The 26253-nt window shown below is 36.7% G+C and overlaps 2 protein-coding genes and 1 long non-coding RNA gene across 6 annotated transcripts in view; 2 read left to right on the forward strand and 1 right to left on the reverse strand.

Annotated features, from left to right (window-relative positions):
- On the forward strand, nucleotides 1–25014 carry CHPT1 (choline phosphotransferase 1). 4 transcript variants are annotated; one of them, XR_004901691.1, is made up of 9 exons: nucleotides 4–404; nucleotides 11367–11514; nucleotides 13707–13848; nucleotides 14566–14650; nucleotides 17720–17851; nucleotides 19929–20087; nucleotides 20547–20672; nucleotides 21708–21907; nucleotides 24842–24934. XR_004901691.1 is itself a non-coding variant. In XM_028532063.2 (9 exons), exons 1-9 carry the CDS (start codon nucleotides 132–134, stop codon nucleotides 24884–24886), a joined length of 1221 nt encoding a protein of 406 aa, XP_028387864.1. In that variant the 5' UTR covers nucleotides 5–131; the 3' UTR covers nucleotides 24887–25014. The 4 variants fall into 4 exon arrangements, 2 of the variants coding, with proteins under 2 accessions (XP_035875380.1, XP_028387864.1); XR_004901690.1 differs by having other exon boundaries at nucleotides 5–404; nucleotides 21708–21904; XM_028532063.2 differs by having other exon boundaries at nucleotides 5–404; nucleotides 21708–21818; nucleotides 24842–25014.
- LOC118499168 lies at nucleotides 21914–23465 on the forward strand. Its single transcript, XR_004901692.1, has 2 exons — nucleotides 21914–22956; nucleotides 23106–23465. It is a non-coding gene; the product is annotated as an uncharacterized LOC118499168 (long non-coding RNA).
- SYCP3 (synaptonemal complex protein 3) overlaps nucleotides 24566–26253 on the reverse strand; it is a 10134-nt gene continuing 8446 nt past the window's right edge. Inside the window, exons 8-9 of the mRNA XM_036019488.1 lie at nucleotides 25050–25154; nucleotides 24566–24921 (exon numbers count right to left, since the gene is read on the reverse strand). Of these exons, the coding sequence (XP_035875381.1) occupies nucleotides 24868–24921; nucleotides 25050–25154 (159 nt within the window). The 3' untranslated portion in view covers nucleotides 24566–24867. The remainder of the gene's footprint in view (nucleotides 24922–25049; nucleotides 25155–26253) is intronic.

The following is a 26253-nucleotide window of genomic DNA, read 5'->3' on the forward strand; positions in this document are numbered from 1 at the left end:
CGGACCGAACGGGTTCCACCCAGCGGCGGCCGCGGCGCAGCCCGGGCCGCGAGCCCCTCCCTCCGCCTCGCCCCGCCAGGCGCCCGGCGCGGGCTGCGCTCGCTCGCAGCCGAGGGCCCCCGCAGGCGGCCATGGCGGCGGGCGCCGGGGCCAGGCCGGCGCCGCGCTGGCTGAAGGCGCTGGCGGAGCCGCTGAGCGCGGCGCAGCTGCGGCGCTTGGAGGAACACCGCTACAGCGCCGCGGGCATCTCGGTGCTGGAGCCGCCACTGCAGCTCTACTGGACCTGGCTGCTCCAGTGGATCCCGCTCTGGGTCGCCCCAAACACCATCACTCTCCTGGGCCTCGCCATCAACCTGCTCACCACGCTCGTGCTCATCTCCTACTGCCCCACGGCCACGGAGGAGGTAGGGCCCGCCCCCGCCCCCGCCCCGGCGGCGGAAGGACTCCAACTGCTGTCCTCAGGAGTCCCTCGACCCCCGCTGACCACCACCCCAGGTGCTGAGGCTCCGGGGGAGCGGGGAGGCCCCCACGTGGCTGACCTCCTGGGGCGGTGGAGGGGCGGACACAGCCTCTCCCCCGCGCCGTCCGCCCCGAGCCAACCCCGTGCTGCCAGGAGGCTAGGCTGTCACGCAGCTACCCCAATCCCGTATTCACCCTGAGCCCTCCTTCCCCGTACCCCACAGCGGCGGAGGGGCTGTCAAGGTCATTGCAAGCTGGGGGCCTGCTGCCTGGCCTCCGCCTCATCCGAAGCCAAGCTGTGGGATGGATGAGCAGAGGGTTACTTTACACACACTAGGGACTGAACACCCCTGTCGTGCTCCTGCCTGACAGCAGGGCTTGTGGTCAAGTTGGGCAAGCCCCAGATGCCCTTTGGACACTCAGAATCGTCTGCTTCCCAAGGTTGTGCTGGTGATCCTGACATTACCGGTAGCACTTACCACTGATCAAAGAGAAGTTTATTCTTTTAAGAGGTAACAACTTCCTTTTTTTTTATTTCACAAATAAACTAAGGTATTAGCAAGGTGATAATCGTTATCATCACGACTGAGGATCCGAAAAGCCAACAGATTTTATTAGCAATGAGTCTTTGACCTATGTCCCAAATAAGAAGAGTAAATAATGTGGGCTTTGGACAGCTGTTTACCAGAAGCACCCCTTGAGCTGAGTGTGGAGGGTTTTGGAGGCACAGGGGTCTCCTTGTATCCATAGCTTTTTCGAGTGCCAGGATAAATGTTACATTGCACGTTCTGTGTGACATTGCTTTCTGATCTTTGCCCTCCAAATAATGAACTCCCTTTATACTCATATTTGAGTGTAGGTCCTTTGGGGAACTAATTCGATCTGAGGTTGGATAACAAGAATCCAGTGGAAATATCTCATGTCTTCCATATATGCACCCCTTTTTAAAAAAAAAATAATAACGGAGCCTAATTTTAAACAGATCTTGCTAGACAATGGTTATGTTTACTATAGAGGATTTCTTGGCAGACATTGCTGTTGTTACTCATTTCCATATTGTTTCGAAAGAGTAAGTTGCTTTAGTTTTGGGTAGAAAGAGCGCTGGATTGGAATTGGAAGACTCGGGTTCTAATGGAGCTGCACCGCAGGGAGAATGGCTGGTCTGTTTTCCCAGGTGTAAGACAGAAAATCTAACCTGCCAGACCAATTTCACAGGGCTGCAGCGAGGACCAAATCTGCATGATTTACCACATGCAGATTAATGTAAAAAGCTATAACTTGCTCAATAAATTGAGAATGTTACTGTTATTAAAAATGTCCTGAAAATAAGTAACAAAATTTACTTTTTCTTGGGTCTAGATTTGGCTAACAGTATTTGGATGTTTTCAATATTCGCCAGTTAGATTGTGAACTTTTCAGTATTCTTAATTTATTATTAATTTAAGAACCATTTGTTGAGCATTTCCTAAGAGCAGAGCATACAAACAAGTCTAAGAGATTCTGTTTAGGGATGTAATGGGTGGGTTGCAAAGGAAGAGGTCAAATTATGATTAATTTTTAGGCTCAGCCTCGTTTTTAAAAGAGGGACGTGTTTCAAAAAAAAAAAATCAGAATGATCCAAAAATGGGGAGGAGGAGTAAGGGTTAAAATAATAAGGTGAAACTGAGAAGCATTTCTAAGATATAGGTCATTAGAGCCTGCACATGCCTCTAAGTGGCTGAAGCAGAGAAGAGATACACCATTGCAGGATTCACATTGTTTGATAATTCCAGCAACAGCATGAAAGGAACATGCTGTTTTGCTTTCAGGTCACCGGGGCTGGTAAATGATGGGACCAGGCAAGATTCAGATCTATGTCGGTCTGACACCAAAGTTTATATATTTTTTTACATAAACTACCACCTTCTTGTCTGGAGTTCCTAGCTTTTTCTATATGATATGTAGGAAAATACCTTGTATCTTATACAGTGTTTATCAGGTATGTAAAGTGCTTTCATATCTACTGTTGCATTTGTGTCTTACATCAACTCAAGGAGGCTGGTAAGTATCTTTCTTCTAGAATAGCCTTTCTGCCATTTTAGTATTTTTCCTACCCACTCATCTTGACGTAACAGTAGTACTATATATTTTTATTAAGAGGAAATTGAATCCCAGGGGGTTAAGTGACTTTAACCTGGCTTGGAACTTGGTTTTTGATTCTTAGACTTAAGAATCCTTCCTGCAATTTTTCACACTTGACAGATTGTATCCATAAAGGGTCAGAAAAAATACATCAAGTTTTAGGGTTGGGCTTGTCTACCCACAGAGGATATAATCCTACCCACAGAGGATTACGTGTATATAATGCAAACTACATATCTATAATAATAATAATATTTGATCTATTTTTTAACTAGTGTGTTAATTTCTAGGACATGACTGGGGATGAAGGGAAATTAATAGAAAAAAGTTAAGAAGTGATTTATATTTAGATTCTGCAACAGTGCTCTGAATTGCATTTCACACCACATTTTTGTTAAGGAACTTTCCACTCCAGCCAAATAGAACTGCTTAGGATTTCTTTCCTTGCCTCTCTCTTTTCTCCTTTATCTCTCATTTTCCTATCCCATTTCTATCTTTACTTATCTTTTTTTAAAAAAATATTATTTGTTTATTTTTAGAGAGAGAGGAAGGGAAGGAGAAAGAGAGGGAGGGCAACATCAATGTGTGGTTGCCTCTCACAGTCCCCCTATTGGGGACCTGGCCAGCAACCCAGGCCTGTGCCCGGACTGGGAATCAAACCAGCGACCCTTTGGTTTGCAGCCCACGCTCAATCCACTGAGCTACACCAGCGAGGTCCCATTTCCCTCTTTCAGTGGGCAGTTCTAACACTACCTCCTGATGAAATATTTCTTCCTTCTCCATAGTCAAATCAACCACTTAATACTCTAAACTCCAACAATAACAATAATAACTAAGGCTTACCAAGTATTGATTCTGAACCTGGCATTCTTTTAAGCTGCGTTTTTGTCTATTATATCATTTAATCCTCTCAAGGACTTTATGAGAAGGTACTATTATTATCCCCATTTCATGGATGAGGAAACTGAAGAAAAATTAACTTCTTCCATGGTATACAGCTTTAAATGGAGACCAGGACCAGGATTTCAAACCAGAAAGCCGTGCTTTTACCTTGGGACTCTGTAGTACACCTGTGGAACTTCTCCGTTTCGGTTATGTGTGTCTCTGCTGATCAAGGCCACCTGCCAGATTTTACCTTCAGACAGCTCTTGCTCATTTGGACACTCTCCACAGTGCGATGCCTTATATAAAGCAGGGGCTTAATACATATTTGCTGAATTATTGACTCCTGAATGAAATGACAAAGTGGAATCAGGAAATCATATTGTTCCACCCTGCCCCAGTTTTAGTGGGTTTTAGATTAAATACTTATCCGTTCTTTGGCCTGGGGAATTTCAACAAGAGTAAGCAAGAGTTGGGGCCCATAGAGAAAGCAAGAACTGAATTGCCTCCTCCTTTCCTTGGTGAAACCTTCCTGTTTGAATGCTGTTCTGCCCTTGGCCTCCATTCCTTAGCTCTTGCCTGATCCTCCAGCAGAATCACAGACTCCTCTGGTGTGAAGGACCTTAGGGCTTACTGACTTTAATTCCTACACTTGCATGTGACAAAACTCAGTGATTTAAATCTGGAATCTAGTTCTTTAGGCTCCAGCCTAGTAGCATATATCTACCACAGAATTCTCATACACCTGTTTTTGACTGGTATAAACTGTGGCTCCGTTTTTTTTTAAGTTTATTTGAGTTACTGTTTTCACTCTGTCTCTTTGGTCTGTGTATATAAATCCATGTCATATCTCTGTTAAGAGTATGTTTATAGCATACAGGTGCCTAGTATAGAGCTAGGTCAAAGGCCATTGAATAATTTATTTTGTTTATGACAAAAAGTTGAAACCAAAAGCCAAGTACATCTGAGCAACTCAGAAGGACCTTAAGAAATACATTACTCTCTGTCTTAATAATTCAGGTTATGGTCGCCTGTGCACTATAGTTATCTCTTGGGGGAATAATAAGAAAAAGCAATAATCTATAGATTCCTACTCAATTTTTTTACAGGCTTAATTTCTTTGAAATCTAGTATATTCCTTTTTTATCACCTACCTTCCTCTATTTTTTTCTTAACCAGCTCAATAACTTAACAAGCATCAGTTATTAAGGCAGGACTCTCATAAAGGATTGGCCTCTCCAAAACAAAATATGAACTCCAAACTTTTATGAAGTGTAGGTTCTACCAGCAGGTCAGGGACTTGAGTGAGACAAGCAGGCACTCAGGCCTCAGAATTTAAGCAAGCAGGAGCACGGCCCTGAGGATAAATGCCTCCTTAAATTCTGCAGCCAAGGTACAGCACCCTAGTCCCAGCCTCTGTAGAAGGAGCTTCTGCAGGCCACGTGGAAGTAGCTTCACTGTGGGCTTTTTCCCTTTGATCCCTCTGGCTTTTCTATACATGATTCCCAAGGGCTAAACTGTTTTTCCTTTAGAATTCTGGTTCAAGTTTGGATAAAACATGGCATTGCAGTGTATAGAAAGAGCTTTAAATTCCACTCCTGGTGTATTTGACCTGGGTGTAAGGCTCTGGCCACGTGGGGTTTGCAATGTTAAAAAACAGATGTTGGAGCACCCGGTACAGCTGACACTGATGATGGATCTGGTCCGGGGAGTTCTCTTCGTGCTCCTCTTCCTTCCTGTTCCTCTTAGCACAACAGAGCCTGGCATTTTCAACAAGAACTCTAGTGAGTGCTAGAAATAGTATTTTTTTTAAAAAAGGACTATTCACTCAAAATATAACAGGAAAGAAGCCTATCTTTTAAAGTACGGATTTCTAATGTCACGAGAAAGCCCCATAGCCCTGCGCTGGTTAAACTGCATTTGTGGGCAGGTTTTCTTCCCCAACCGTGTAACCTGCCTCATTTCCTGAAAATGGGTGTGCTCTTTTCAAACGCTGGCCCCTAACCAGAGCTGAGGCCAAAGGTTCCTGCTGGAACCATTCGGTCCCCAGGGCCCTTCCTGAATGGCGTGAGAACAGCCTTACCCTTCCTGACACCCAGGCCTCTGGAGGCTTGCAGGCTCCTGTGGGAGCCTCCCTCTGTAAACAAGGAAGTTCTCCATCCTGCACAGGTGAATGAACATCTGAACTGTATCACAGGCGCGCAGTATGGGTTACGCCAGTGTCAGATTCACGGTCTTTAGAAACTCTGTGAATTTTCTCTTTAAAAGAATCACTAGAATGACTCCACTAAGTACAAAGTCCTCCTTTTAACACCACACCATTACATTATTTTTAACATATGCAGGGTCTGTCTTAACAATTTTCTTTCTTCCTACCTGTTATAAATGCAGTTTCCATTTTTATGGAGAGAGAGTAGTCAGTTGATGTTTGGATCATTGAAATATGTCCCCTTACCAGCTGACCCAATAGTTACTGGTTATATAATATCTTTTGCTTATGTGTCAAATCATACCCAAGATTTTTATAGCCAAGAGGTCTTTCTTAAATATAAAAACTTATATAAATGGGCATTGTATTGTTTCAGTATTTCCTAAGTTTTAATTTGGGGAGATTTTTGCTTTTGTGTATTACCTATATTATTTTTTAACTATTTTTCTTTTATCAACTTTTTTAAAGACTCAGACTTATTCTAAACCTTTTAATAGCCATTTTAAATTTTTCCAAAATATATTAGTTGGCCAAGAAGTCCGTATGTTTTTTTCTGTAAAATAAAAGACACATTTTTCATTTTCACCAATAACTTCATTGATTTAGATATTTTATGTTGGCTGTCTCCCACATGGTGTAACATTGATTGTCCTCAGTTAATGTCTCGAATTTGATCACTCTCAACTTCAATTGATCTACCTGACCATGGAGCATTGTCCAGCAAGAAGTCTCCAGCACAAAACTTTACCAACCGTTTTTGACACGTTTGATCATTCACAGCACCTTCTCCATACACTGCACAAATGTTTTGTTTTTGTATTTCAGTTGCATTTCTACCTTTCTTGAAATAATGATGCATAATATGCCAAAAATATTGCTTATTTTCTTTCATCTTCAATATTGAAATGGCTACACAAAAATTCACCAATTTTGATTTTTTAAAATGCATGCTCGATATGACAGCTGTCACAACACAATCTCACAAAATTGTTTTGAATGAAGTGAAACACAACTAAGCACTACTCAAGCCATCTTTTTTTTTAATTTTATTTTAATCATTGTTCAAATACAGTTTTCTCTTTTTTACTCCCATTCCAGCCCCCTCTCCCACCCCTAGCCATCTTATAGAAAAAAACAAATGCAGTTTTTGGCCAACCCAATATTAGAATAAATATTAAAATGAACAGTTTACCTACGAAGCACCTAAAATTATCATATGTAGTATCAGCAACGACAGTTACAGTAGTTAAAATTTACTGAGCTCATTTCATATGCCACATACTTTTTTCTAAGCCCTTTACACATAATAATTTATATAATTCTCACAATGAGACATGAACAGTGATTGTTCCCATTTGTCATCAAGGAAGATTGAGGCCCAGAGAGGTTAAGTAACTCAACCAATTCACTCAAATTGTGAGGCTGTGCAGGGATCTGGGTGTAGGAATGAGTCCAGAGTCCACATTCATAACCGTTCTGCAGGAAATACCTGGGGCATGTATTTCTTCCCTTTGTAAACCATTTTACCTGATAAGTTACCAAGTAACTTTTACCACTAGGAACTATTTAGATCATCGGTTGATTTTAATTATCTAGTTATTTAGCTCTTATGGTTTGTACAGCAGATTTGAAAAACAGCATGTCCCACACCCTTGAGGGGATTATATTCTGAAACTAATAGGGGCCTTGGAGACTATCTAGTCTAGCATTTTTATTTACAGAAAACCTAAAAATGTGTTCCAGAAAATTCAGTTTTCTTTAGGTCCAAAAACTTTAAGTCAAATTTGTCCAGTGAGCAGAGGTGTGCTCACTAATTACTTTCTAACTCTTTTTCTTCCTTTTCCTGATGCATGTGCTCATTCAAACACATGTACAGGGTCTGGCACAAATAACACCCCTTTTTTATTACAGAATCTTTTATCACAAAATCATAAGCATGAAATTAACACAACAATATCACACTGATGCACATCATATGACATTTTAGGTGAAATGTTTGAATTAAAACTATAAATTATTGCACCCATATTATTACCCTACCAAGCAGGCATTACTTCTGCTGGACCCTGTGTAAAAAGAGGCGTAATACCCAGCATGATTAATTGATCGATATATGAGTGTTCTTTGTGATTCAGGGATATTTTTAACAACAACAGTTGCCATATGTTCTGATTCAGACCTCTGATTTCTCTAATTCTATAATGAATAATTCCATTCTATAATCCAAGTAACTAGAAAAAAGTAAAATTTCTCAAATACTTTTATACAGCTGTTTTTCAGTAGTGTAGCTGAAAAGTCATTTAAATTTATAAGTTTGTTTTTTTTTAATGACTAAGTGTTATGATTGAGCCTTAAAGTTATATTGTTTTCTAGAGTAAACTTAGTCTTTCATGAAATCAGGTAAGATTCATCATTAGTAAAGTTATTTCTTAAATTGTGACCTGTTTAAATACCATGCAGTCCTTTAAAAGAATGATACAGATTTGTATGTTTGATTTGGAAAGATTTCTAATATATTGTTAAATTCTCATCTTAACTAATACATTAGATATGAAAATTATATAATCTAAAACTTCAAATATTAGGAATCTAATATTACATGAAGTTCTACTTTTTATAATATTTCCTTCTATAGAAGTATTCTGATACATTGCTCATGACTTTATAATTCATAACCCAAGCCCGACTTTGCAATACTTCACATCTGAAAGTTTTGAAAAGAAGTTCACACAAAAACTGGAATTGAGATGGGGTGGCTCTGTCCACCCTGCTGCCTCCTGGGAGTTTCTTCTGTAATTACACCCTTTAAAAAATTGTTCTAATTTTTAAAAAATGTATTTATTTTAGAGAGAGGGGAAGGGAGGGAGAAAGAGAGGGAGAGAAACATCCATTGCCTGCCTCTCCCGTGCACCGCCCCAACCGGGGATGGAACCTGCAACCTCAAGGCATGTGCCCTAATGGAACAGGCGACCTTCTGCCTTGTGGCCAAGACCCAACCAGCTGAGCCACACTGGTAGTTACACCCTTTGAAGGAGACCCCTGGAGGAAGGGTCCTGCTGGGCCTGACCGAGTGGATCTCCAACCCGAGGCCATTTTTGCAGAGAGAACAGGGTAGAAAAGAAGTTGAAAATTTGTGAACTATTTAATAGCTTCCAGGGGAGAATGGAGGTGATGACCTCAGAGAAAAGAGAAGTGAGGTTAGGCTCTAAGGCCTTGGCAAGGCCATTACAGGAATGAACTGGGTACAGGTGGATCAGGTGGTCATTTCTGTTTTGTTTTGTTTTTTGTTTTTTCCAAAAACAATAGCAGTTTATTCTTTCCCAGTTCTGGAAGCCAGATGTCCAAAATCATGGTGTCAGCAAGGCTTCACTCCCGCTGGAGGCTCCAGAGAAGAATCCATTCCTTATGTCTTCTGTTGGTTGTTGGTTATTGGTTGCCTTTCTCGGTTGCATCCAGTTCTTATGGCTCACCGCACTTGAAATCATCTTGTGTGAGCAGGAAAGTACTTCTCAGCAGATGTCAAGGAATAGGTAGTCTGTGACTAGGCCAGGTGAGAAGATCCAGGCTATACAGCTGGCAGCACAGTCCATCTCATACCATGTTGTAGGGCAGGCGAAAAGACCTGGGTTGATTCCTGGACCCATGTGGCTGCTTGGTTTAATGGGACTTTATCACCATCCTCTAAGTTTCACTTTTATCTTTAATAAAGAGAACATGGTAACTGCCCTATCTCTATGGATTGCCTTGATATTTTGTAAAATAACACATTTTTTATAATGCCCTTTGTTGTGGAAGAAATGTTATTACCATTCCAATCGTATCTCTCTTAATTAATTACCTATGGGTCTTCTGTCACTGACTCATGAGTAAACCTTTCTCTTTCAGGCCTCTGCCTAGGTTTATGCATAGATGTCTTCTCTCTTTTCCCTGTTTAAATTACCCCTTCCTCTCTTTACCCACTTAAACTCTAAATGTAACTCCTCTGGTAGCCTAGGGAAGTAGTTGTAAACTACTAGTTTTCAGTAATTTGTGATGTACCTTGGTGGGTTTTTAAAAAGTATTCTGCTTGGGATTTGAGCTTCTTGGATATATGAGTTTATAGATTTCAGCAAATTTGGAAATTTCTCAGCCATTATTTTTTCTTCTATTTTTCATGTTCAACTCTCTCTCTACTCCCCTTCTGAGACTCCAGTTATGTGTATGTTCAACTGTCTGCGCCCAGTTCAATTATTCTTAGTCTTTTTTCTTTCTGTGTATAATTTTGGGTAGTTTCCATCAGTAGTTTGAAAGTTCACTGAGCTCTAAAATGCTATGAATTTTTCCAGTGTATTTTACATTTCAAATATTATATTTTTCATTTCTGGAGGTTTCACTTAAGTCTTTCATGTTTTCTTTTACCTTTTTGAACATATGAAGTATATTTATACTAATATTTAATGTCCTCATCTGCTAATGTCATTATTTCTGTCATTCCTGGGTCTGCTTGTATTGATTGATTTTACTCCTAGTTATAGATCTTATTCTCCTGATTGTTTTAATGACTACTAATTTTTTATTGGATGCCAAACATTGCAAATTTTATTTTGGAGAGTACTTTATAGATTTTAAATTATTATCATTCCTTTAAGTTGTTGTACTTTGTGTTGGCTACAGGTAAAGTACCTGGAATCTGTCAGATCCTTTTGAGGCTAGATTTTAAGTCTGTTTGGACTGTTCAGAATAGCTTTAGTCTAGTGCTAATTTATCCCCAATACTAAGGCAATACACTTCTGAGAACTCTATCCAGTGCCCTAGGTGTTACGGGGTCTTTCTACTGTGCACAGTGGGAACATGAATGATTCTGACTTTGTGTGGGCTTCAAGAATCATGTGGCTGTGTGCTTTCCAGTGGTTCTTTCCTTGGCGCTGGTTAGTAGTTTTGTCTCATTCAGGCACAAGTTAGTTTTCGGCCAAGGTACCCTGATGGATCTCCACAACTTGGGACCCTCTCTCTGAGCTCCCTCCTCTTTCCCATGTTCTGCTCCACAAATTCTGACTGTCTTGACCTTCCTGAACTATGCTCTTTCTCCTCAACACAGCAACACCACTATGTTATGTTGGGGCTCCCCATTCCTGAACCAGGGCCTAGAAGCTGCCTCTAGGCAATGAGCTGGAGTCATAAGGCTCACCTCATTTGTTTCCCTTCTGCAGGAATCACGGTCCTGCGTTGCCTGCAATGTCTGAAAACTGTCGTTTCATTTTATATTATTGCTTTCCAGGTTTTATAACACGGGAGAGTAAATCTAGTCCCCTGATACTCCATCGTGAATGGAAGCAGGGGTATGTAATTTGTCTTTGTTTTTCAGAGCAAAGACTTGTGAATAATTTCAAATCTAGTGCCATATGTGAATAGTGTTGTTATCTTAAAAGAGCTGTGGACTAAGAATCAAAATTAGGTCGTAATTCTGGCTTGGTCATTTAACTTTGTGCTTCTCACAATACGGACTTCTGAGACCCTTTACCCAGATAACTTAAAGCAATTCATTTGATTTCTCAGTTGAATTTTAATCTGTAGAAGGAAAATTATGAATCTTCCTTATAACACACGGAAGTGGTATAAAGTATGAACACGAGAAAATGTGTCAGTTGGCTTTGGTAGCTTATTATACTTATTATTACTTAGTGTAACGGTCTTTATTATTTTCGTGTACTTTTAGGCGCCATACTGGACATACCTACTGTGTGCACTCGGACTCTTTATCTACCAGTCACTGGATGCTATCGATGGGAAACAAGCCAGAAGAACAAATTCTTGTTCCCCTTTGGGAGAACTTTTTGACCATGGTTGTGACTCTCTTTCCACAGGTAAATTGACTATAACTATGGGGTTTTTTAAATTAAATTTTACTGATTATGCTATTACAGTTGTCCTGGTTTTTTCCCCTTTGCCTTCCTCCACCCAGTACTCCCCACTCTTTCAGGCAGTCCTCACACCATTGTTCATGTCCATGGGTCATGCGTATCAGTTCTTAGGCTGCTCTATTTCCTATACTGCCCTTTACATCCCCATGACTGTTCTGTAACTACATGGTTGTATTTCTTAATCCCTGCACCTCTTCACCCATTCTCCCCACACCCCTGCCCCTCTGGCAACTGTACGATGCAAATGTTAGACCTCTTGAAGTTGTCCCAGAGGCTGCTTGTACTACCCCCATTTTTTTGGATTCTTTTTTCTTCTTGTTCTGATTGGTTGTTTTCTTTTTTTTCCTTATGTTCCAAATAATTTATTTGATTCTCGGCTTCATTCACTCTACTGTTGTTTCCCTGTAAGTTATTCCTTATTTCAATTAGTGTATCCTTCATTTCTGACTGGATCTTTCTTATCTTGCTGAGGTCCCCACTGAGTTCCTTGGGCATCCTTATAACTAGTGTTTTGAACTCTGCATCTGAAAGATTGCTTATCTCCATTTCATTTAGCTCTTTTTCTGGAGTTTTGATCTGTTCTTTCATTTGGGCCATGTTCTTTGTCTCCTCATTTTGACAACCTCCCTGTGTTTGTTTCTATATGTTAGATAGAGCTGTTTTGACTCTGTCTTGGTGGTGTGGCCTAATGTAGGTAGGTGTCCTTGAGGGTCCAATGATAGAGCCTCCCCTATCACCCAAGCTGAGTACTCGAGGTGCACCCTTCATGTGGGCTGAGTACGTCCTCCTCTTGTAGTTGAGCCTTGGTTGCTGTTGATAGATCAATGGGAGGGATTTACTTAGGCCAGTCAGCTGCAAGCATTAGCTGTGATGACTGACCACCAACCTCCACCCTCCGTGGAGGATCAGCTGTGCAGGGACAGGGCAGTGGTGCTCCAACATGGCTGGTAGCTGTCCACTGGGTGAACTAGCCCTGGGGTTTCCCGAGTGGTGCAGGCCAAGTTCAGCCCCTACCTTCATGTTTCCTGGGGCCACCCTGCCTAAACTGTAAAGCAATCTGAGATGGCTGCTGCGTGTGCTGAGCTTAGAGATTCCCAGGTAAAGCCAAACTGTGACTCTAATCTGGCTGCTGCTAGTGCTGGGCCTGGGGCTCACTGAGGCCAGCTGTTGCTTGTTTGAAAGGAAATTGTTCAGTATGAGCCAAGACCAGCCATTTACATGGAAAAGCAGCTTGGGTGGGCCCATAAGTTAGGTGGGGTGGAGTCTTTGGGGATCTTCAAGGTGGTGTTAGGTTGAGGGAGTCTCAGATAATGGCACCAGCTTGCTGGCTCTGTGGCTTTGTGACTCTGTGTGGGGAAGGTTTAGAAAAGGGACAATGGCCTCTGCTTACCTTGATGCCAGACACTTCAGTTTCTCCCAGTATGCCACCGGTGCCTTTTAGGCTGTTACCCCAGTGCTGGAGCTCAGAGGGAGTGAGTCTGAATAAGTCCGTTTGTGGGTTCGTGAAGAGGAACTCCTTGGAGCTCCAGCTGTTTCTTCCACCAACTCTGTCCCCACTAGTTTTTTGCAGGCAGAAGTTGTGGGGACCTATCATCCTGGCACTGGGTGCTGGTGTTGGGCTGGACTCCTCGATCCCAAGATATCCCTCCTGAATTTTTACCCACCACATGTGGGTGTGGAACCAGCACGTCCCATGTCTGTACCCCTCCTACCAGTCTGGATAGATGTGGGTATTTTTAAATTCCATAGCTGTCAGACTTCCATTCAACTTGATTTCTGATGGTTCTAAGTGATGGTTGTTCTATATTTTAGTGGTAATTTTGATGTGGTTGTATGAAGAGGTGAGCCATGTCTGCCTATGCTGCCATCTTGACTGGAAGTACCCTGTTTTTTTAAATAATGGCTTTAACATTAAATGAACTGAGCTGTTAGAGTCATCAATTTTTTTGAGTAGGTGTACGTATCCTGGAAGCAATTTTGCACATGTATTTTTAAAGTATATTCAAGAATTTATTTTGCTTAGTGTACCTTTTAATGCCAAGAGTCTTAAAACTCTGTATTGCTGAATAGTATGTAGCAATTTTTTCACTAATTATTTCTAATTCTTAATGGTTTTTAAACCTTGTTTCTTTCAGTATTTATGGCAGTTGGAGCTTCAATTGCTGTTCGCTTAGGAACTCATCCTGACTGGTTGTTTTTCTGCTCTTTTATCGGGATGTTCTTATTTTATTGTGCTCATTGGCAGACTTATGTTTCGGGTGTGTTGAGGTTTGGAAAGTAAGTATGTATTTTAGTTGAACATTTAAAAATATAACTGAATTTATTTTCACAATCTATTATAGTTTATTTATATATAATAGAAACAAAGCTTCAATCAAGAATTAAAATGATCTCTTAATTAATTGGAGCATCCATAAATGTTATGCCTTAATTTAAGTCTTTTAGGTAATCTGCATGTTTAAATAATTATTTTTTTCTCCCCTTCTCCAACTTACTAACCCAAACTTATATTAGATAGAAGATAGAGAGAAATAAGGGACCTGAATAATATAGAGAAAGGACATGCAGTATTTAAGTAACCAACATTTGACTTTTATAGCAAAACAATGAGATATGGAATCTAAAGGTCCTTTTGGTCAAAACTTCATGTGTCCAAAAAGGGGTACCTGCTTACAACAGTCACCAGCAACAGGTAATTGTGAAACCCTCAGCTGTGGTAGACAATTGGTAAGATAATATGAAAGCATCTTGTAAATGCTAGAGCTAAACACTCAATGATATACACACACACTAATGTTTACCTATATGTGAGCATATACAGGTTTTTCTTACTTAACAGTGTAGTCAGCTGATAATTCAGTGATGGAACTAAAGGTAAAAATAAACTAAGCCTATAGAGATTTTTACATCCTTGACATTTGATATATGGTTAATTAACCTTCACATTCAGAAATTTTATTTGTAAACATTTTCAATTCTTTGTCCTTCCTTTAGAGTTGACGTAACTGAAATTCAGGTAGCTTTAGTGATCGTCTTTGTGTTGTCTACATTTGGAGGAGCAACAATGTGGGACTATACGGTAAAACTGTTTAAATTTATGTTTAAGTACTTTTTATTAAGAAGTATTTTTTAAATGTACTTTATTGATTATGCTATTACAGTTCTCCCATTTTTTTTCTCCCTTCTATTCCCCTCCTCCCTGCAACCCCCCCTCCTACCAGCACCACCAGCCCCCCTGCTTAGTTCATGTCCATGGGTTATACATACACATTCTTTGGCTTCTCCATTTCCTGTACTACTCTGAACCTCCCTCTGTCTATTTTCTACCTACCATTTGTGCTTCTTATTACCTGTACCTTTTCCCCCATTCTCCCCTCTCCCCACTCCCTGCTGATAACCCTCCATGTAATCTTCATTTCTGTGATTCAGGTCCTGTCAGTTGTTTGCTTAGTTTGTTTTTGTTTTCTTTTTAGGTTCAGTTGTTGATAGTTGTTAGTTTTTTGTCATTTTACTGGTCATGGTTTTGATCATCTTCTTTTTCTTATATAAGTCCCTTTAACATTTCATAATAAAGGAAAATTGCATTGTTAATTTTCTTCAGAAATCCTTAGCATTATATTTAATAGTCATTCTATTTTTTAACCTTTTCCCTTTGTTTTATAGTTTTATTATCCTATATACCTTATTATGGCATTTTCCCCTGTGCATGAATATATTACCATATAGGAAACAACCCCATTTCCCTGATACACAAAATTAAACACACTAGTTGAAATACCTTTTCCAGGTCAAAATTTATCTCATAAAACAGGTATTTAGAAAAGTAAATTCAATAAAATATTTTATATTTGAAACTTGTCCCTCAATATTAGGAAAGGAATGTTGCTAATTTGCATTTATATAATATATTATGAAGTGAGGTTTCCTATTTTAAGGAGTGTTTTTATTTTCTGCTTAATTTATGATCTCAGTATTTTGATAAAAGATGACTCTCGGAAGGCTACTGTCATAAATTCATGCCTTGCATAGGAAGAAACTATAAAGAAACAAATTATTTTGTCTCTACAACCTAAGTTCACAGCACTGGCTGACTCACAACTTGTGCCCGTAGAGTTAAGAAGAACAGGAATAATATCGCCAGCCAACAACTATCATTTATTCAACACTTACTATGATCCTAAACATTTTACTGTCATTGTTTCCTCTAATCCTCAGAACACTCCTCTAAAATAGATACTATCATTATTCTGTTTTATGAATACACTTTAGAATGATTAATTAATTTGAACACACAGCTAGTGAGTACTAGAGCTAGGAATTAAGTAGACTGATTCCAGACTCTATGTTTTTAATCACTAAGCTGTATTATACCTCCATTGAAAATAGTACAAGATACAAAACTAAACGTACTCTTACCATAAAATCCCTTGGTATTTATACAAATAAGTGGAAAACTTATACCCATACAAAAACTTGAACACAGTTATTCATAATTGCCAGTTCTTGGAAGCAACTGACATGTCCTTCAGGTGAATGGATAAACTGTGATATATTCAGACAATAGAATATTAATGTTAAAAAAAAGCTATCAATGTATGAAAAGACATGGAGGGACTTTAAATGTATATTACTTAGTGGAAGAAGCCAGTCTGAAAAAGGGTATATAGTATGTGTTCCAACTATATGACATTCAGGAAAAGGCAAAACAATGCAGGTAGTGAAAGTGTTAGTGATTGCCAGGGGTTAGGGGGAAGGAGGGATAAGTAGACAAAACACAGAGGATTTTTAGGGCAGTGAAACTATTCTGTATGATACTGTAACACTGGATGCCTGTCATTATGGATTTGTCCAAACTCATAGAATGTACAACACCAAGAGCAAGCCCTAATATAAACTGTGGACTCTGGGTGATAATGATGTGTCAGTGTAGGTTCACGGATTGTAACAAATGCACCGCACTAGTGGGGGATGTTGACAGTGGGGGAGGCTGTGAAAGGGGGCAGTGGGTCCTACGGGGACTCGATGTACTTTCTACACAGTTTTGCTGTGAACTTAAAATTGCTTTAAAAAGTAATTGTTAAAAATAGAAATTGAAGATTATTCTGTGGCATTTAGTTTCAGAATTGCCAGTTACAGTTCATATCACTAGGCTCAGAAATAGACTTTGAGAATATTTTCAAGCAGTTGGTACCTTCTCCGAGAAATTCATATTCCTTCTCATCATGTAAGAATAAATAATAGAATCTAGAGGCCTATATGCTGCTATAGGCCTCTAGAGTATACTAGAGGGATATGATGAGTCTTGTATGGTAGCTCTTCTGCTGGTACCCATAAAAAGGTGAATGTGAACCTAGAAGCAGTTAGGCATCTCTGGTCATTAGGTCAGATATGGCTGTCTTAAATTTGGAATTCATATTTAGTTTTAATGGGGAAGAATTGAACTTCATCTTAAAATAATTTCACTCAATGTCTTGGCAATCCTATAGGAAGAAAGCACATCTGCTTATTCTCACCGAAAGAATACTTATTTTAGGTGTAGATTTTCTAAACTTAATTGTTAATCTGTAGTTTCCACAAATTTTAGTAGAATATTTCAAAGTCTGTTTTCAAAACACCATAGCCTACAGCTTTTGACAATTCATTGTTACTGTTTTTTTTTAATCCTTTGCTGCCTCTGGAGGTTTTTTTGAACAGCAACTGACCAAAAGGTAAATAATACTGCTAGAGATTTCATCCGAATATTAGGTATATAAAATTTTTGCATGCATGCACATCATGATTATTTGTCACATTCATGATGCAGGTCATAGTGTCTGACTTTTCCTGTGATGCTGCTTTTTAGAAATATTAAATCCAAGTGAACTGTCCTTTTTCATTCCTTTAAGTCAAGGAAAGTTTATGAGGTTAAATGTCTCGTCATAGTTATGTAATTAGACTTAGCTGAATTGGGTGGATTCATTTTTCACTTGATGAGTAAAACCATTAAGAGAAAAGTTACTACTTCTGTGTACATTCCAGAAGTTAAGGTTTGATTATAAGAAAAATGATAACTTATTATACAGGGCCATATCATAATGTTTCTTTAATATTTAATAGGAAAAGAAATTCTAGTTTCTTAATGATTTATTTCTTTCCTCTACCCCTGAAGATACCCATTCTAGAAATAAAATTGAAGATCTTCCCAGTTCTTGGAGTTGTAGGTGGAGCAATATTTTCCTGTTCAAATTATTTCCATGTTATCCTCCACGGTGGAGTTGGCAAGAATGGATCCACTATAGCAGTAAGAGATTAATTTCATCATCATTTAGTATTAATTTCATGCTAAATTTACTTATCACCAGCTACAGAGATACTAAAAATATACAGAAGTTCAAGAGTGGGGAAAAGAACTAAATATTTTAAAGGATTCTTTGTAAGCATGTAATACAAAAACATTTTAAAAATAGTTTAGACCAATAATAAAGCATCTTTCCCCTTTCTACAGCCTTTCTGAATAGACTTTTCTGGCATTTCATTTACTCATCCACTGTTTTGTTACCATATGTAATTAAGAGTTACCATCTGTTTTCTTACATTTTGTGCCTTACACTAATAAGGAGAAAAGATAGAAAATGAACTGCTGATTGAATGGCCAGAAAGCTGCCAAGGTCATGGTTTTATATATCGGGTATTTATTACTAGCAAAGTAAATTTTATTGAAATATACTTTTAAAAACTCTTCTATTTTAAAGGGAAAATTTTTTAACTTTAATTCTTAAATTGAGTGGATAGACCTTGTGCTTTGTGTTCTTTATACTTTGCTCATGCTCTAATATTTTTGTATTTACTCATATTTATTTCTTAAAACTTCTTTAATTCTTTACGTGGGAGTTAGAATTCCTGCCAAGTTTTTAAACAATATAACACAGACCTGTGTTTTTTAAAAAACACTGTCATCTTCAAGGTAGTTGAATTTAGGAATATAAATACTTATTCCAGTGATGCCATCTTCTCTCAAAACATTTATGGAATGTCTTTTTTAGAATCTCTTTAAGCTTTGGCTCATTCTCTTTAATTTCTTTCATGCTATATATAGTTCAAATTTTCTGTCCTTTAAAGGTGGATTTGATTTTGAAAAAGAGTCAGTCATTTGGAGCTAAGTCTAATAAATAAGAGGAGTAATAAATATGAAATACAGCATTTTCAGTTAAAAATTAAGTGTCATCCTCTCAAATGACTTACAAATTGACTCTCAAGACAATTTCAAAGGAATCCACATAATTCATAAATTATCAATATTTATGAATACATTTTATGTATGTAATCCAAAAGCAAAGTATAAAACTTATTTAGATAAATGAGTTCTGATATATTTGGAAAAATTAATTTGTTTTCTGAGGTGTTTTGTCTGTTGACCTCAGTACATTACTGTGCATAAGGCAATTAGGAATACTAGATGTTTGACCATGGATGATAAAATAGAGCTGTAGCTGGAATACAAGTTCCACTAAAGAAAATGTTATTTAGTAAGGATCAGTGTCCACTTTAGAGAATATATTACTAAGAAATAATTGATGAATTGTTTGAAGGAAGAAAAGAAATCTGATACTACAGCTAAGAGGTGGTTGATTTCAAACTCTTAAACTGGTGGTTTTCTAACTTTTTTAGCAGATTTTCTTGCATAAAATCTATAAAACCATAATAGAGATAAAAGCACTATCTTATTAGTTGAAATTTTTGTTATCACTAAATAATGTTTTATATGATTTCTAGTATTACTGTAATTTTATAGTAAGTTATCATTTATAACATGTAAACTTAAGTCTGTTTTAATGAACATATTTAAATTGATGATGATTGATTTAATAAATCTTAATATCAAATTTATTTCAATATTTTGTTCAAGATAAGCAGTGTTGAGAGAATCCTGATTCACATAGATAAAAATGTAATGGGTTGGATTTTACAGTGTTATATAAAGTGCATTTGCAGTCTAAATACCAAAAAATGGAGATGTTTTTGATATTGAGAGAGACTAAGACAGATATATCTGGACAAGAAATGTTAATTTTGTACTCCAAGTGTTGATGGCCTTTAGCATAGTAAAACTTAGTATAGAATAAACTATATTCTTTATTGTTTATTAGCTTAAAATGTGATGTATATGAAATTGGAATCAAACATCTATAGCACTGTAACTCTGGAGTTCTGTGAAACTTTGAAAAGCACTGCTAAGGCCTATATACTCCTTTAGGCCATACACTACATCATACTGTTTTTCAGCTCTCTAGTTCCTAAAACAAAATAGATGCTCAGAAAATGGAATGTAAAAAATATAATTTTAAAATGTGATGTTGATTTTCTGCTTTATCCATTAGGGCACCAGTGTCTTGTCACCTGGACTTCACATAGGAATAATTATTATACTGGCAGTAATGATCTATAAAAAGTCAGCAACTAATGTGTTTGAAAAGCATCCTTGTCTTTATACCCTAATGTTTGGATGTGTCTTTGCTAAAGTGTCACAAAAATTGGTGGTAAGAAATTATTTAATGATTCACAGTATAAATAACATACATGGTCCTCAAACACAGAGCTGGAAACTATTTCATGCAGTGGGTAGTTTTTTTGTGGTGTTACCATCACAATATAGAGTTACCTATTTGTTCTCCAAGTAAAATTTATGATGAGTTAATGTTATATTTAGGGAGATTTTTTACTATGTAGTAAGTTCTTTTAATTATTTAACTATAATTAACAAATATAACTTTCTGATATTAATAAATTTAAATATTGGAAACTTTAATAAGCTACCCCATCATTCAGTCATGAATTTTGGAAGTTTTAGCTTCAGTATTTTAATATCAAATATGAGATTGAATGCTCTCTTTATCCTTATTTGTCTTAATAGTGAGTTATAGTCAATTCTGTTCTGAAAATAAAAGCTAAAATGTTGAAAATTTAATAGTGAAATTATTTTGTTTATTTTTTTATAGATAGCCCACATGACTAAAAGTGAACTGTATCTTCAAGACACTGTCTTTTTTGGCCCAGGTCTTTTATTTTTAGACCAGTACTTTAATAATTTTGTAGACGAATATGTTGTTCTATGGATAGCAATGGTAAGTTCTTTTCTGCTAAGATTTTATTTTTAACAGTGTTAGATAACACTATGCTTAAGAGTCATTTCAGTGAAATATCAGGTAGTCTCACTATCAGTCTATACAGTAAATGTTTCTGTAAAATTACTTATTTTAAGCTGTGAATGGTTTTTTTATTGAGTATAGAAATGGTCTACATATCTGGAGATCTTGCTTCCACCAACCTAAGTCCTTAAAAATACAACTGTGAGTTTTCCAAGTAAATGATAGGGAGATTTTCTCCTCATTCCCTCTCCAGCAGCGGAGCTGAGAGGCTTCTTTTTCTAAAAGGAAGCATTTACCCCTAGTCTTTGGGAAAGTTTTTAAATAGTGTACTTTCTTCAGTTTTTTTTGTACAACAAAATTTTGTATATACCTTCCCTCAACTGTTATCTTTTCCAGGCATTTTTTTCCTTTTGGTCCTATAGAACTTTGAGGGATCCACACAAGGGACATCTACCTCACTCCTGTAGGCCTTTGCTTTCTTACAACTAATCTCAAAGGAGTAAGAAATATATATGATGGAATGATTTTCTTATAACTGGTAGTCCCTTCTGGTAGAAATCTGTGGCTTTGTTGCACAGCACAAAATTGAAAGAATATGGAGTCAAGACTTTTCTGTTACTCTCCAGCTTTTGTATTTTAGTCTCGGCTTTTACTGCTGTGCTCAGACTCTGCAACTGTGAAATACCTTGCATGTTGCAGAGGACTATATGAGGTCCAAATGAGAAATACTGTATTTTGCCATGTATAATGCATTATTATCATCCGTGGCATGGAATCATCATACTCATGTATAATGAGCATCCTTATTTTTCCCTAAAAAAATTGGACAAAAAAGTGTGCATTATACACAGCAAAATATAGTATATAAAAGTACTCTAAAGTGTAAAATTTTCAATGAAGAATTTTCAGTTAAAGTTTGAGATGCAGGTAGTGGTGGAAGGCAGGAGGGATAGCTGTTGCTTCAGAAAAGATAGACCATAATCCATTTACATTTTCTTTTTCCTTTTAAAGGTCATTTCTTCATTTGATATGATGATGTACTTTAGTGCTTTGTGCCTGCAAATTTCAAGACACCTTCATCTAAGTATCTTCAAGACTTCATGTCATCAACCACCTGAACAGGTTCACAAGCATATTGACTAATAGCCCAAGGAAAAGAGGAGAAGCAGTTAGGGGAACCTAGGAGTGAAGGAAATCCCCTTTTGCAGGTGGCTAGTATACTATCAAATAAGGTTATATTTGAATATAAAACATTAAGTCCTATAGATTCCATTATGTCTATCTCAGCTGTGAAGTCCTCATTGTGTATCAACATTTTTAACTACAGATACTATCAGAGTAATACAATCTCTAAGTTAGTAACAAAACCAAAGAAAGAAATTTCAATTTTCTGGGGGTAAGAAAATACACCACAGTAGTTCTAAATAGCAATCTTTTTGTCTTAGAAATCCTTACAGACACTCAGGATTTTCATTGCCAAACTACATAAAAATTCAAGACTTAGAGAATTTTAGCCATGTTAAAGATGATGCTTTTATTGCAAAAAGGCAACGAGTTCATAATACTGTTTAAGTGCATGGATTATAATACTCTAATTAAAGTTGAATGATGATATATAATTTTTATTAGCCATTTTCAAAAGAGGAAATGTTAACTACTATTGTACTAAAGGAAATACTTGCTTAATATACCAACTGGAATTAAAAAGGGCTAAATAATTTTCCATAATTTGTGTAAAAGCAATTTGTCTACTAGTTCAGAAAAACTAATGAATCTTTACAGTGAGAGTAACTTGTTTCTTGATATTCTGAATTAAAATTTCATTGTCACAAAAAGGTGGACATTAAACATCCCCTTTTATGAAAACTAAAGCAGCACATAAAGCACAATTGGCATAGGATAATTAGTAATTTATAAAAACATGGCAAATGTATCTTCCCTTTAGAATATCAGCCAAAGTTACAACTATACATTTGAGGCAAAAAGGGAATAAAATGAGTATCAGTTATTTAACCACTACGTACGTTATGTACTGATTCTTACCTTTCCACTCTTAAAAGTATTTGTAGTGTTCATTATGAATAGAGCTATCACAAAGCTCTTTGATGATACAAATCTTCAGACCCCCCCTTTTACCCTATTTTTAATTTTCTCCAGCAGTTCTGTAGACCATGGCCTTATGATGACATACATTTTTAAAAAGGAGTAATGAATATGTAACTATATCTTAAGCAAGAAAAAGACAATGAAAAAAGTGAAAGTTTTTTTTAAAGATTTTATTTATTTTTTTTAGAGAGGGAAGGGAGGGAGAAAGAGAGAGAGAAACATCAATGTGCGGTTGCTGGGGGTCATGGCCAGCAACCCAGGCATGTACCCTGACTGGGGATCAAACCTGCAACACTAAAAAAGTGAAAGTTGATATTCCTTAAAAGGAAAAAATATTTATGTGAATTAAGGACATAAAACACTCCAGGGTACTTATTTTGACTATTTTACAATTGGTAAACTCAAATAAGGACCTTCTTAGAAATATATTCCAACATATACTTTGGCTTAAAAGGAAACTTTACAAAATGCAAAAATTTAGGAAGTAAACTGTCCCCCTAATGTCAGGTATTTGTTAAGGGTGAAGGACTAATTTCTTCCTGTGTCAGTTATCAGTTAGAAAAGGAAGTAAGTATGGACTTGTTTTAAAAACTTTGAAAACCTCAAAACTAAGATAAGAGTGGGTTATGGGAAAAAACTAGAATTGAAAACATGGAAAAACAGGAGAAGTTTCACTCCTCTCCTTGTAATGGGCATTTTTTTGGGGGGGGAGGGCACATTTTTTGTTTTGAATGTTTCAAAGAAAGCAATTTGAGAAAAAAATTGTAAGTTTAACTGACTTATTTGAAACACTGAAATAATTCTTTATTAAGTCAAGTGTTTCATGTTATTTTATGTTTTTAAAATATTTAAAAAGACAAGGTATAAGATTTAACTATTCAAGTCTGGTAGTGCATATAAAATCAGAAAGAACCTAAAATCAAATAAGATAGTTCTATTATTTACTCTAAATTGAAACCAAAAAAACATTCTAGGTAATTTATCTTTGAAGACAAATGTGAAGTACTTAACTCCTAAGTAATTGGGCATGTTAATGATATGCTTTTAAATCATTACGACAAGCATGTGCCACTTAATTTCAGAACAGCCCAATTAAATGGCTTTTTGATGTCTTTGGAAATGACATTTAAAAAATCTATTTTATTTAAAAGAATTGTATATTGATTTTATTTTTTTATTGTTCAAGTACAGTTGTCTCCACTTCCCCCAATGAGTGCCCTCCCAACCCATCCCCATGTCCCACCCTCTGTCCTACCCCCACCTTGGCTTTGTCCATGTGTCTGTTATACATGTTCCTAGATGACTCTTCCCCTTTTTACTGTTATCCTCTAGTTAGAGAGGGGAGACAGAGGAGAGAGACGTTGATTTGTTGTTCCACTTATTTATGTATTTATTGGTTGCTTCTTGTTTGTGCCCTGAGCAGAGATCAGTCTTGGTGTATCTGGATAGTGCTCTAGCCAGCCAAGCTACCCAGCCAGGGTGCAAATCCATATTTTAGAATGCTACTTATATCTTTTTCAGTTATCTTAATGGTGTTTAGCAGTTTTATTCCACAACACAAACTTAAGTTGCTTTTTAATAAATTTCCTACATCAGATTTTCTTTTGAAATTCAATCATTAGAATTGGCTATGTAACTTAATTACCATATACAAAAAGATGTATAAAAATAAGTTTTATGCTTTTTTTCTTAAGGGACAACCATGTAATCTTTATTTATGCTTTCTACCTTTTGGGACTGATACACATACACTGAAGCCAGAATTTGAAATTAAATCATCTTTATTGCTAAGTTAACTGACAAGTGTTACAGAGAAAAATTCACTATTACTATTAAAAGGCAGAAAGCTTGGCACATACAGTTTAGGGATTGCTTCTACTCACAAAACTGTTTAGATTTTATTTGGAGGTTAAGAGAAAGAGGAGGCTTGCACTTAAGCTAATGATTAACATGATATAATATTTTAAACTAGAATTTTTAAACCACTCTAAGACTTATATGCCTCTTTGCTAATGTTATAATTGTATCATATTACTTAGGTTCAAATTCTTCCTTCAAAGAGTCATCAGAATAACATGGATTGAAGAGACTTTCGAACATTTGCCATCTCCTGCTGCTGCTGTTCATGAAAGGAGATATTAAACATTTGTTTAATTTTTAGATAAGTGTTATACATATTTCAACAAATAAAATGTTTCAGTGCTTACATTAATCCTTACTTTTTCAGTGTTTACTATCATAACTTACAGTGTCCATCATAATTTGTTTTTGCAACAAAGCCATTTCTTTTTTAAGTTCATTTTGTGCACCAGTAAGGAGAGTATCCTGATTCTTCTCTAAGTCGTCCATACTCTAAAACACAAAAGACTTGTTCAGTTACAAACCATCAGTTTTCATCTCAGGTTCTAAACTTGTACAATTAATTTTCAAAAGTACGAATACTTTAAAGTTCAAACAGTATACCTTATTTATTCCAAATAAAAATATTCTAAATAATACATCAAAATACCCACTAGAGAATTTAAAAATGTTAGACATGAATATTTCTACAGGAGGTTAGTGAACTGTTAAGATTTCAGTATCTAACATAGTAAAAAAAAAGACTGGAAGTCCCAAATTAATAAATACCATAATTTTGGAAATTTCTAAAAATCCTTCTAAATATCAAGTTATAACCCACTTATTATGACTAAATAGTCAAATGTGATGAGAATTCATCAGAGGTATTAAATGACCTGTAGTAAACCTTTCAATTTATGAAAAAAATTGTTACAATAATTTGCTATCCATCCAATAAATAATAATCCTAATGCCTATTGTGTAAAAAGTACTATGTTAAGTGCTGTGGAGAAATTAAAAAATAATATGTGATCCTTTCCTTATTCCAGTGACAACAAACATTAATGAAAATGACAAAAAATTTTATAATAGACATTGAAACACAACTTGCTGTGGCTATGTAGTAGAAAATGAGGATTAATTACAAATTACTTGGAAAAGGAATAAGATCAATAGATAAAGCAAAAAGTTTTCTAGGGCAAAAGCATAAATAAAATCATGGAAGTGCATAGTAAGAGAAAGCAATTATGTAGAGGTGTGGGTATAATGATCAAATGTAGTAAATGAAGCATAAAAAGAGGGTTACATTATTAGGTGGGGGGAAATCTTGACTACCTAAGAATTTAGAAGGAGAAACTACTGATAGTTTTTCAGGAGAGAAGAGATAATATTTTAGGAAAATATATGGTAGAACTCTGAAGAATGGATCATAGAATAGAGAAATCAGTTAAGTGTTTTAATACTATAAGCAAAGAATGAAAAAAATTTTTAAAAGAACCATTCAGAGGTAAAAATTACAGGACCTTCTAATAACTAGATGTGTAACAAATAAGGGAGATAGAAGAGTCAAATATACTAAAATTCCTATCCTGTTATTTTTAGTGCTGACATT

This window comes from Phyllostomus discolor, chromosome 2, assembly GCF_004126475.2.
Source record: "Phyllostomus discolor isolate MPI-MPIP mPhyDis1 chromosome 2, mPhyDis1.pri.v3, whole genome shotgun sequence".
Lineage (NCBI taxonomy): Eukaryota > Metazoa > Chordata > Mammalia > Chiroptera > Phyllostomidae > Phyllostomus > Phyllostomus discolor.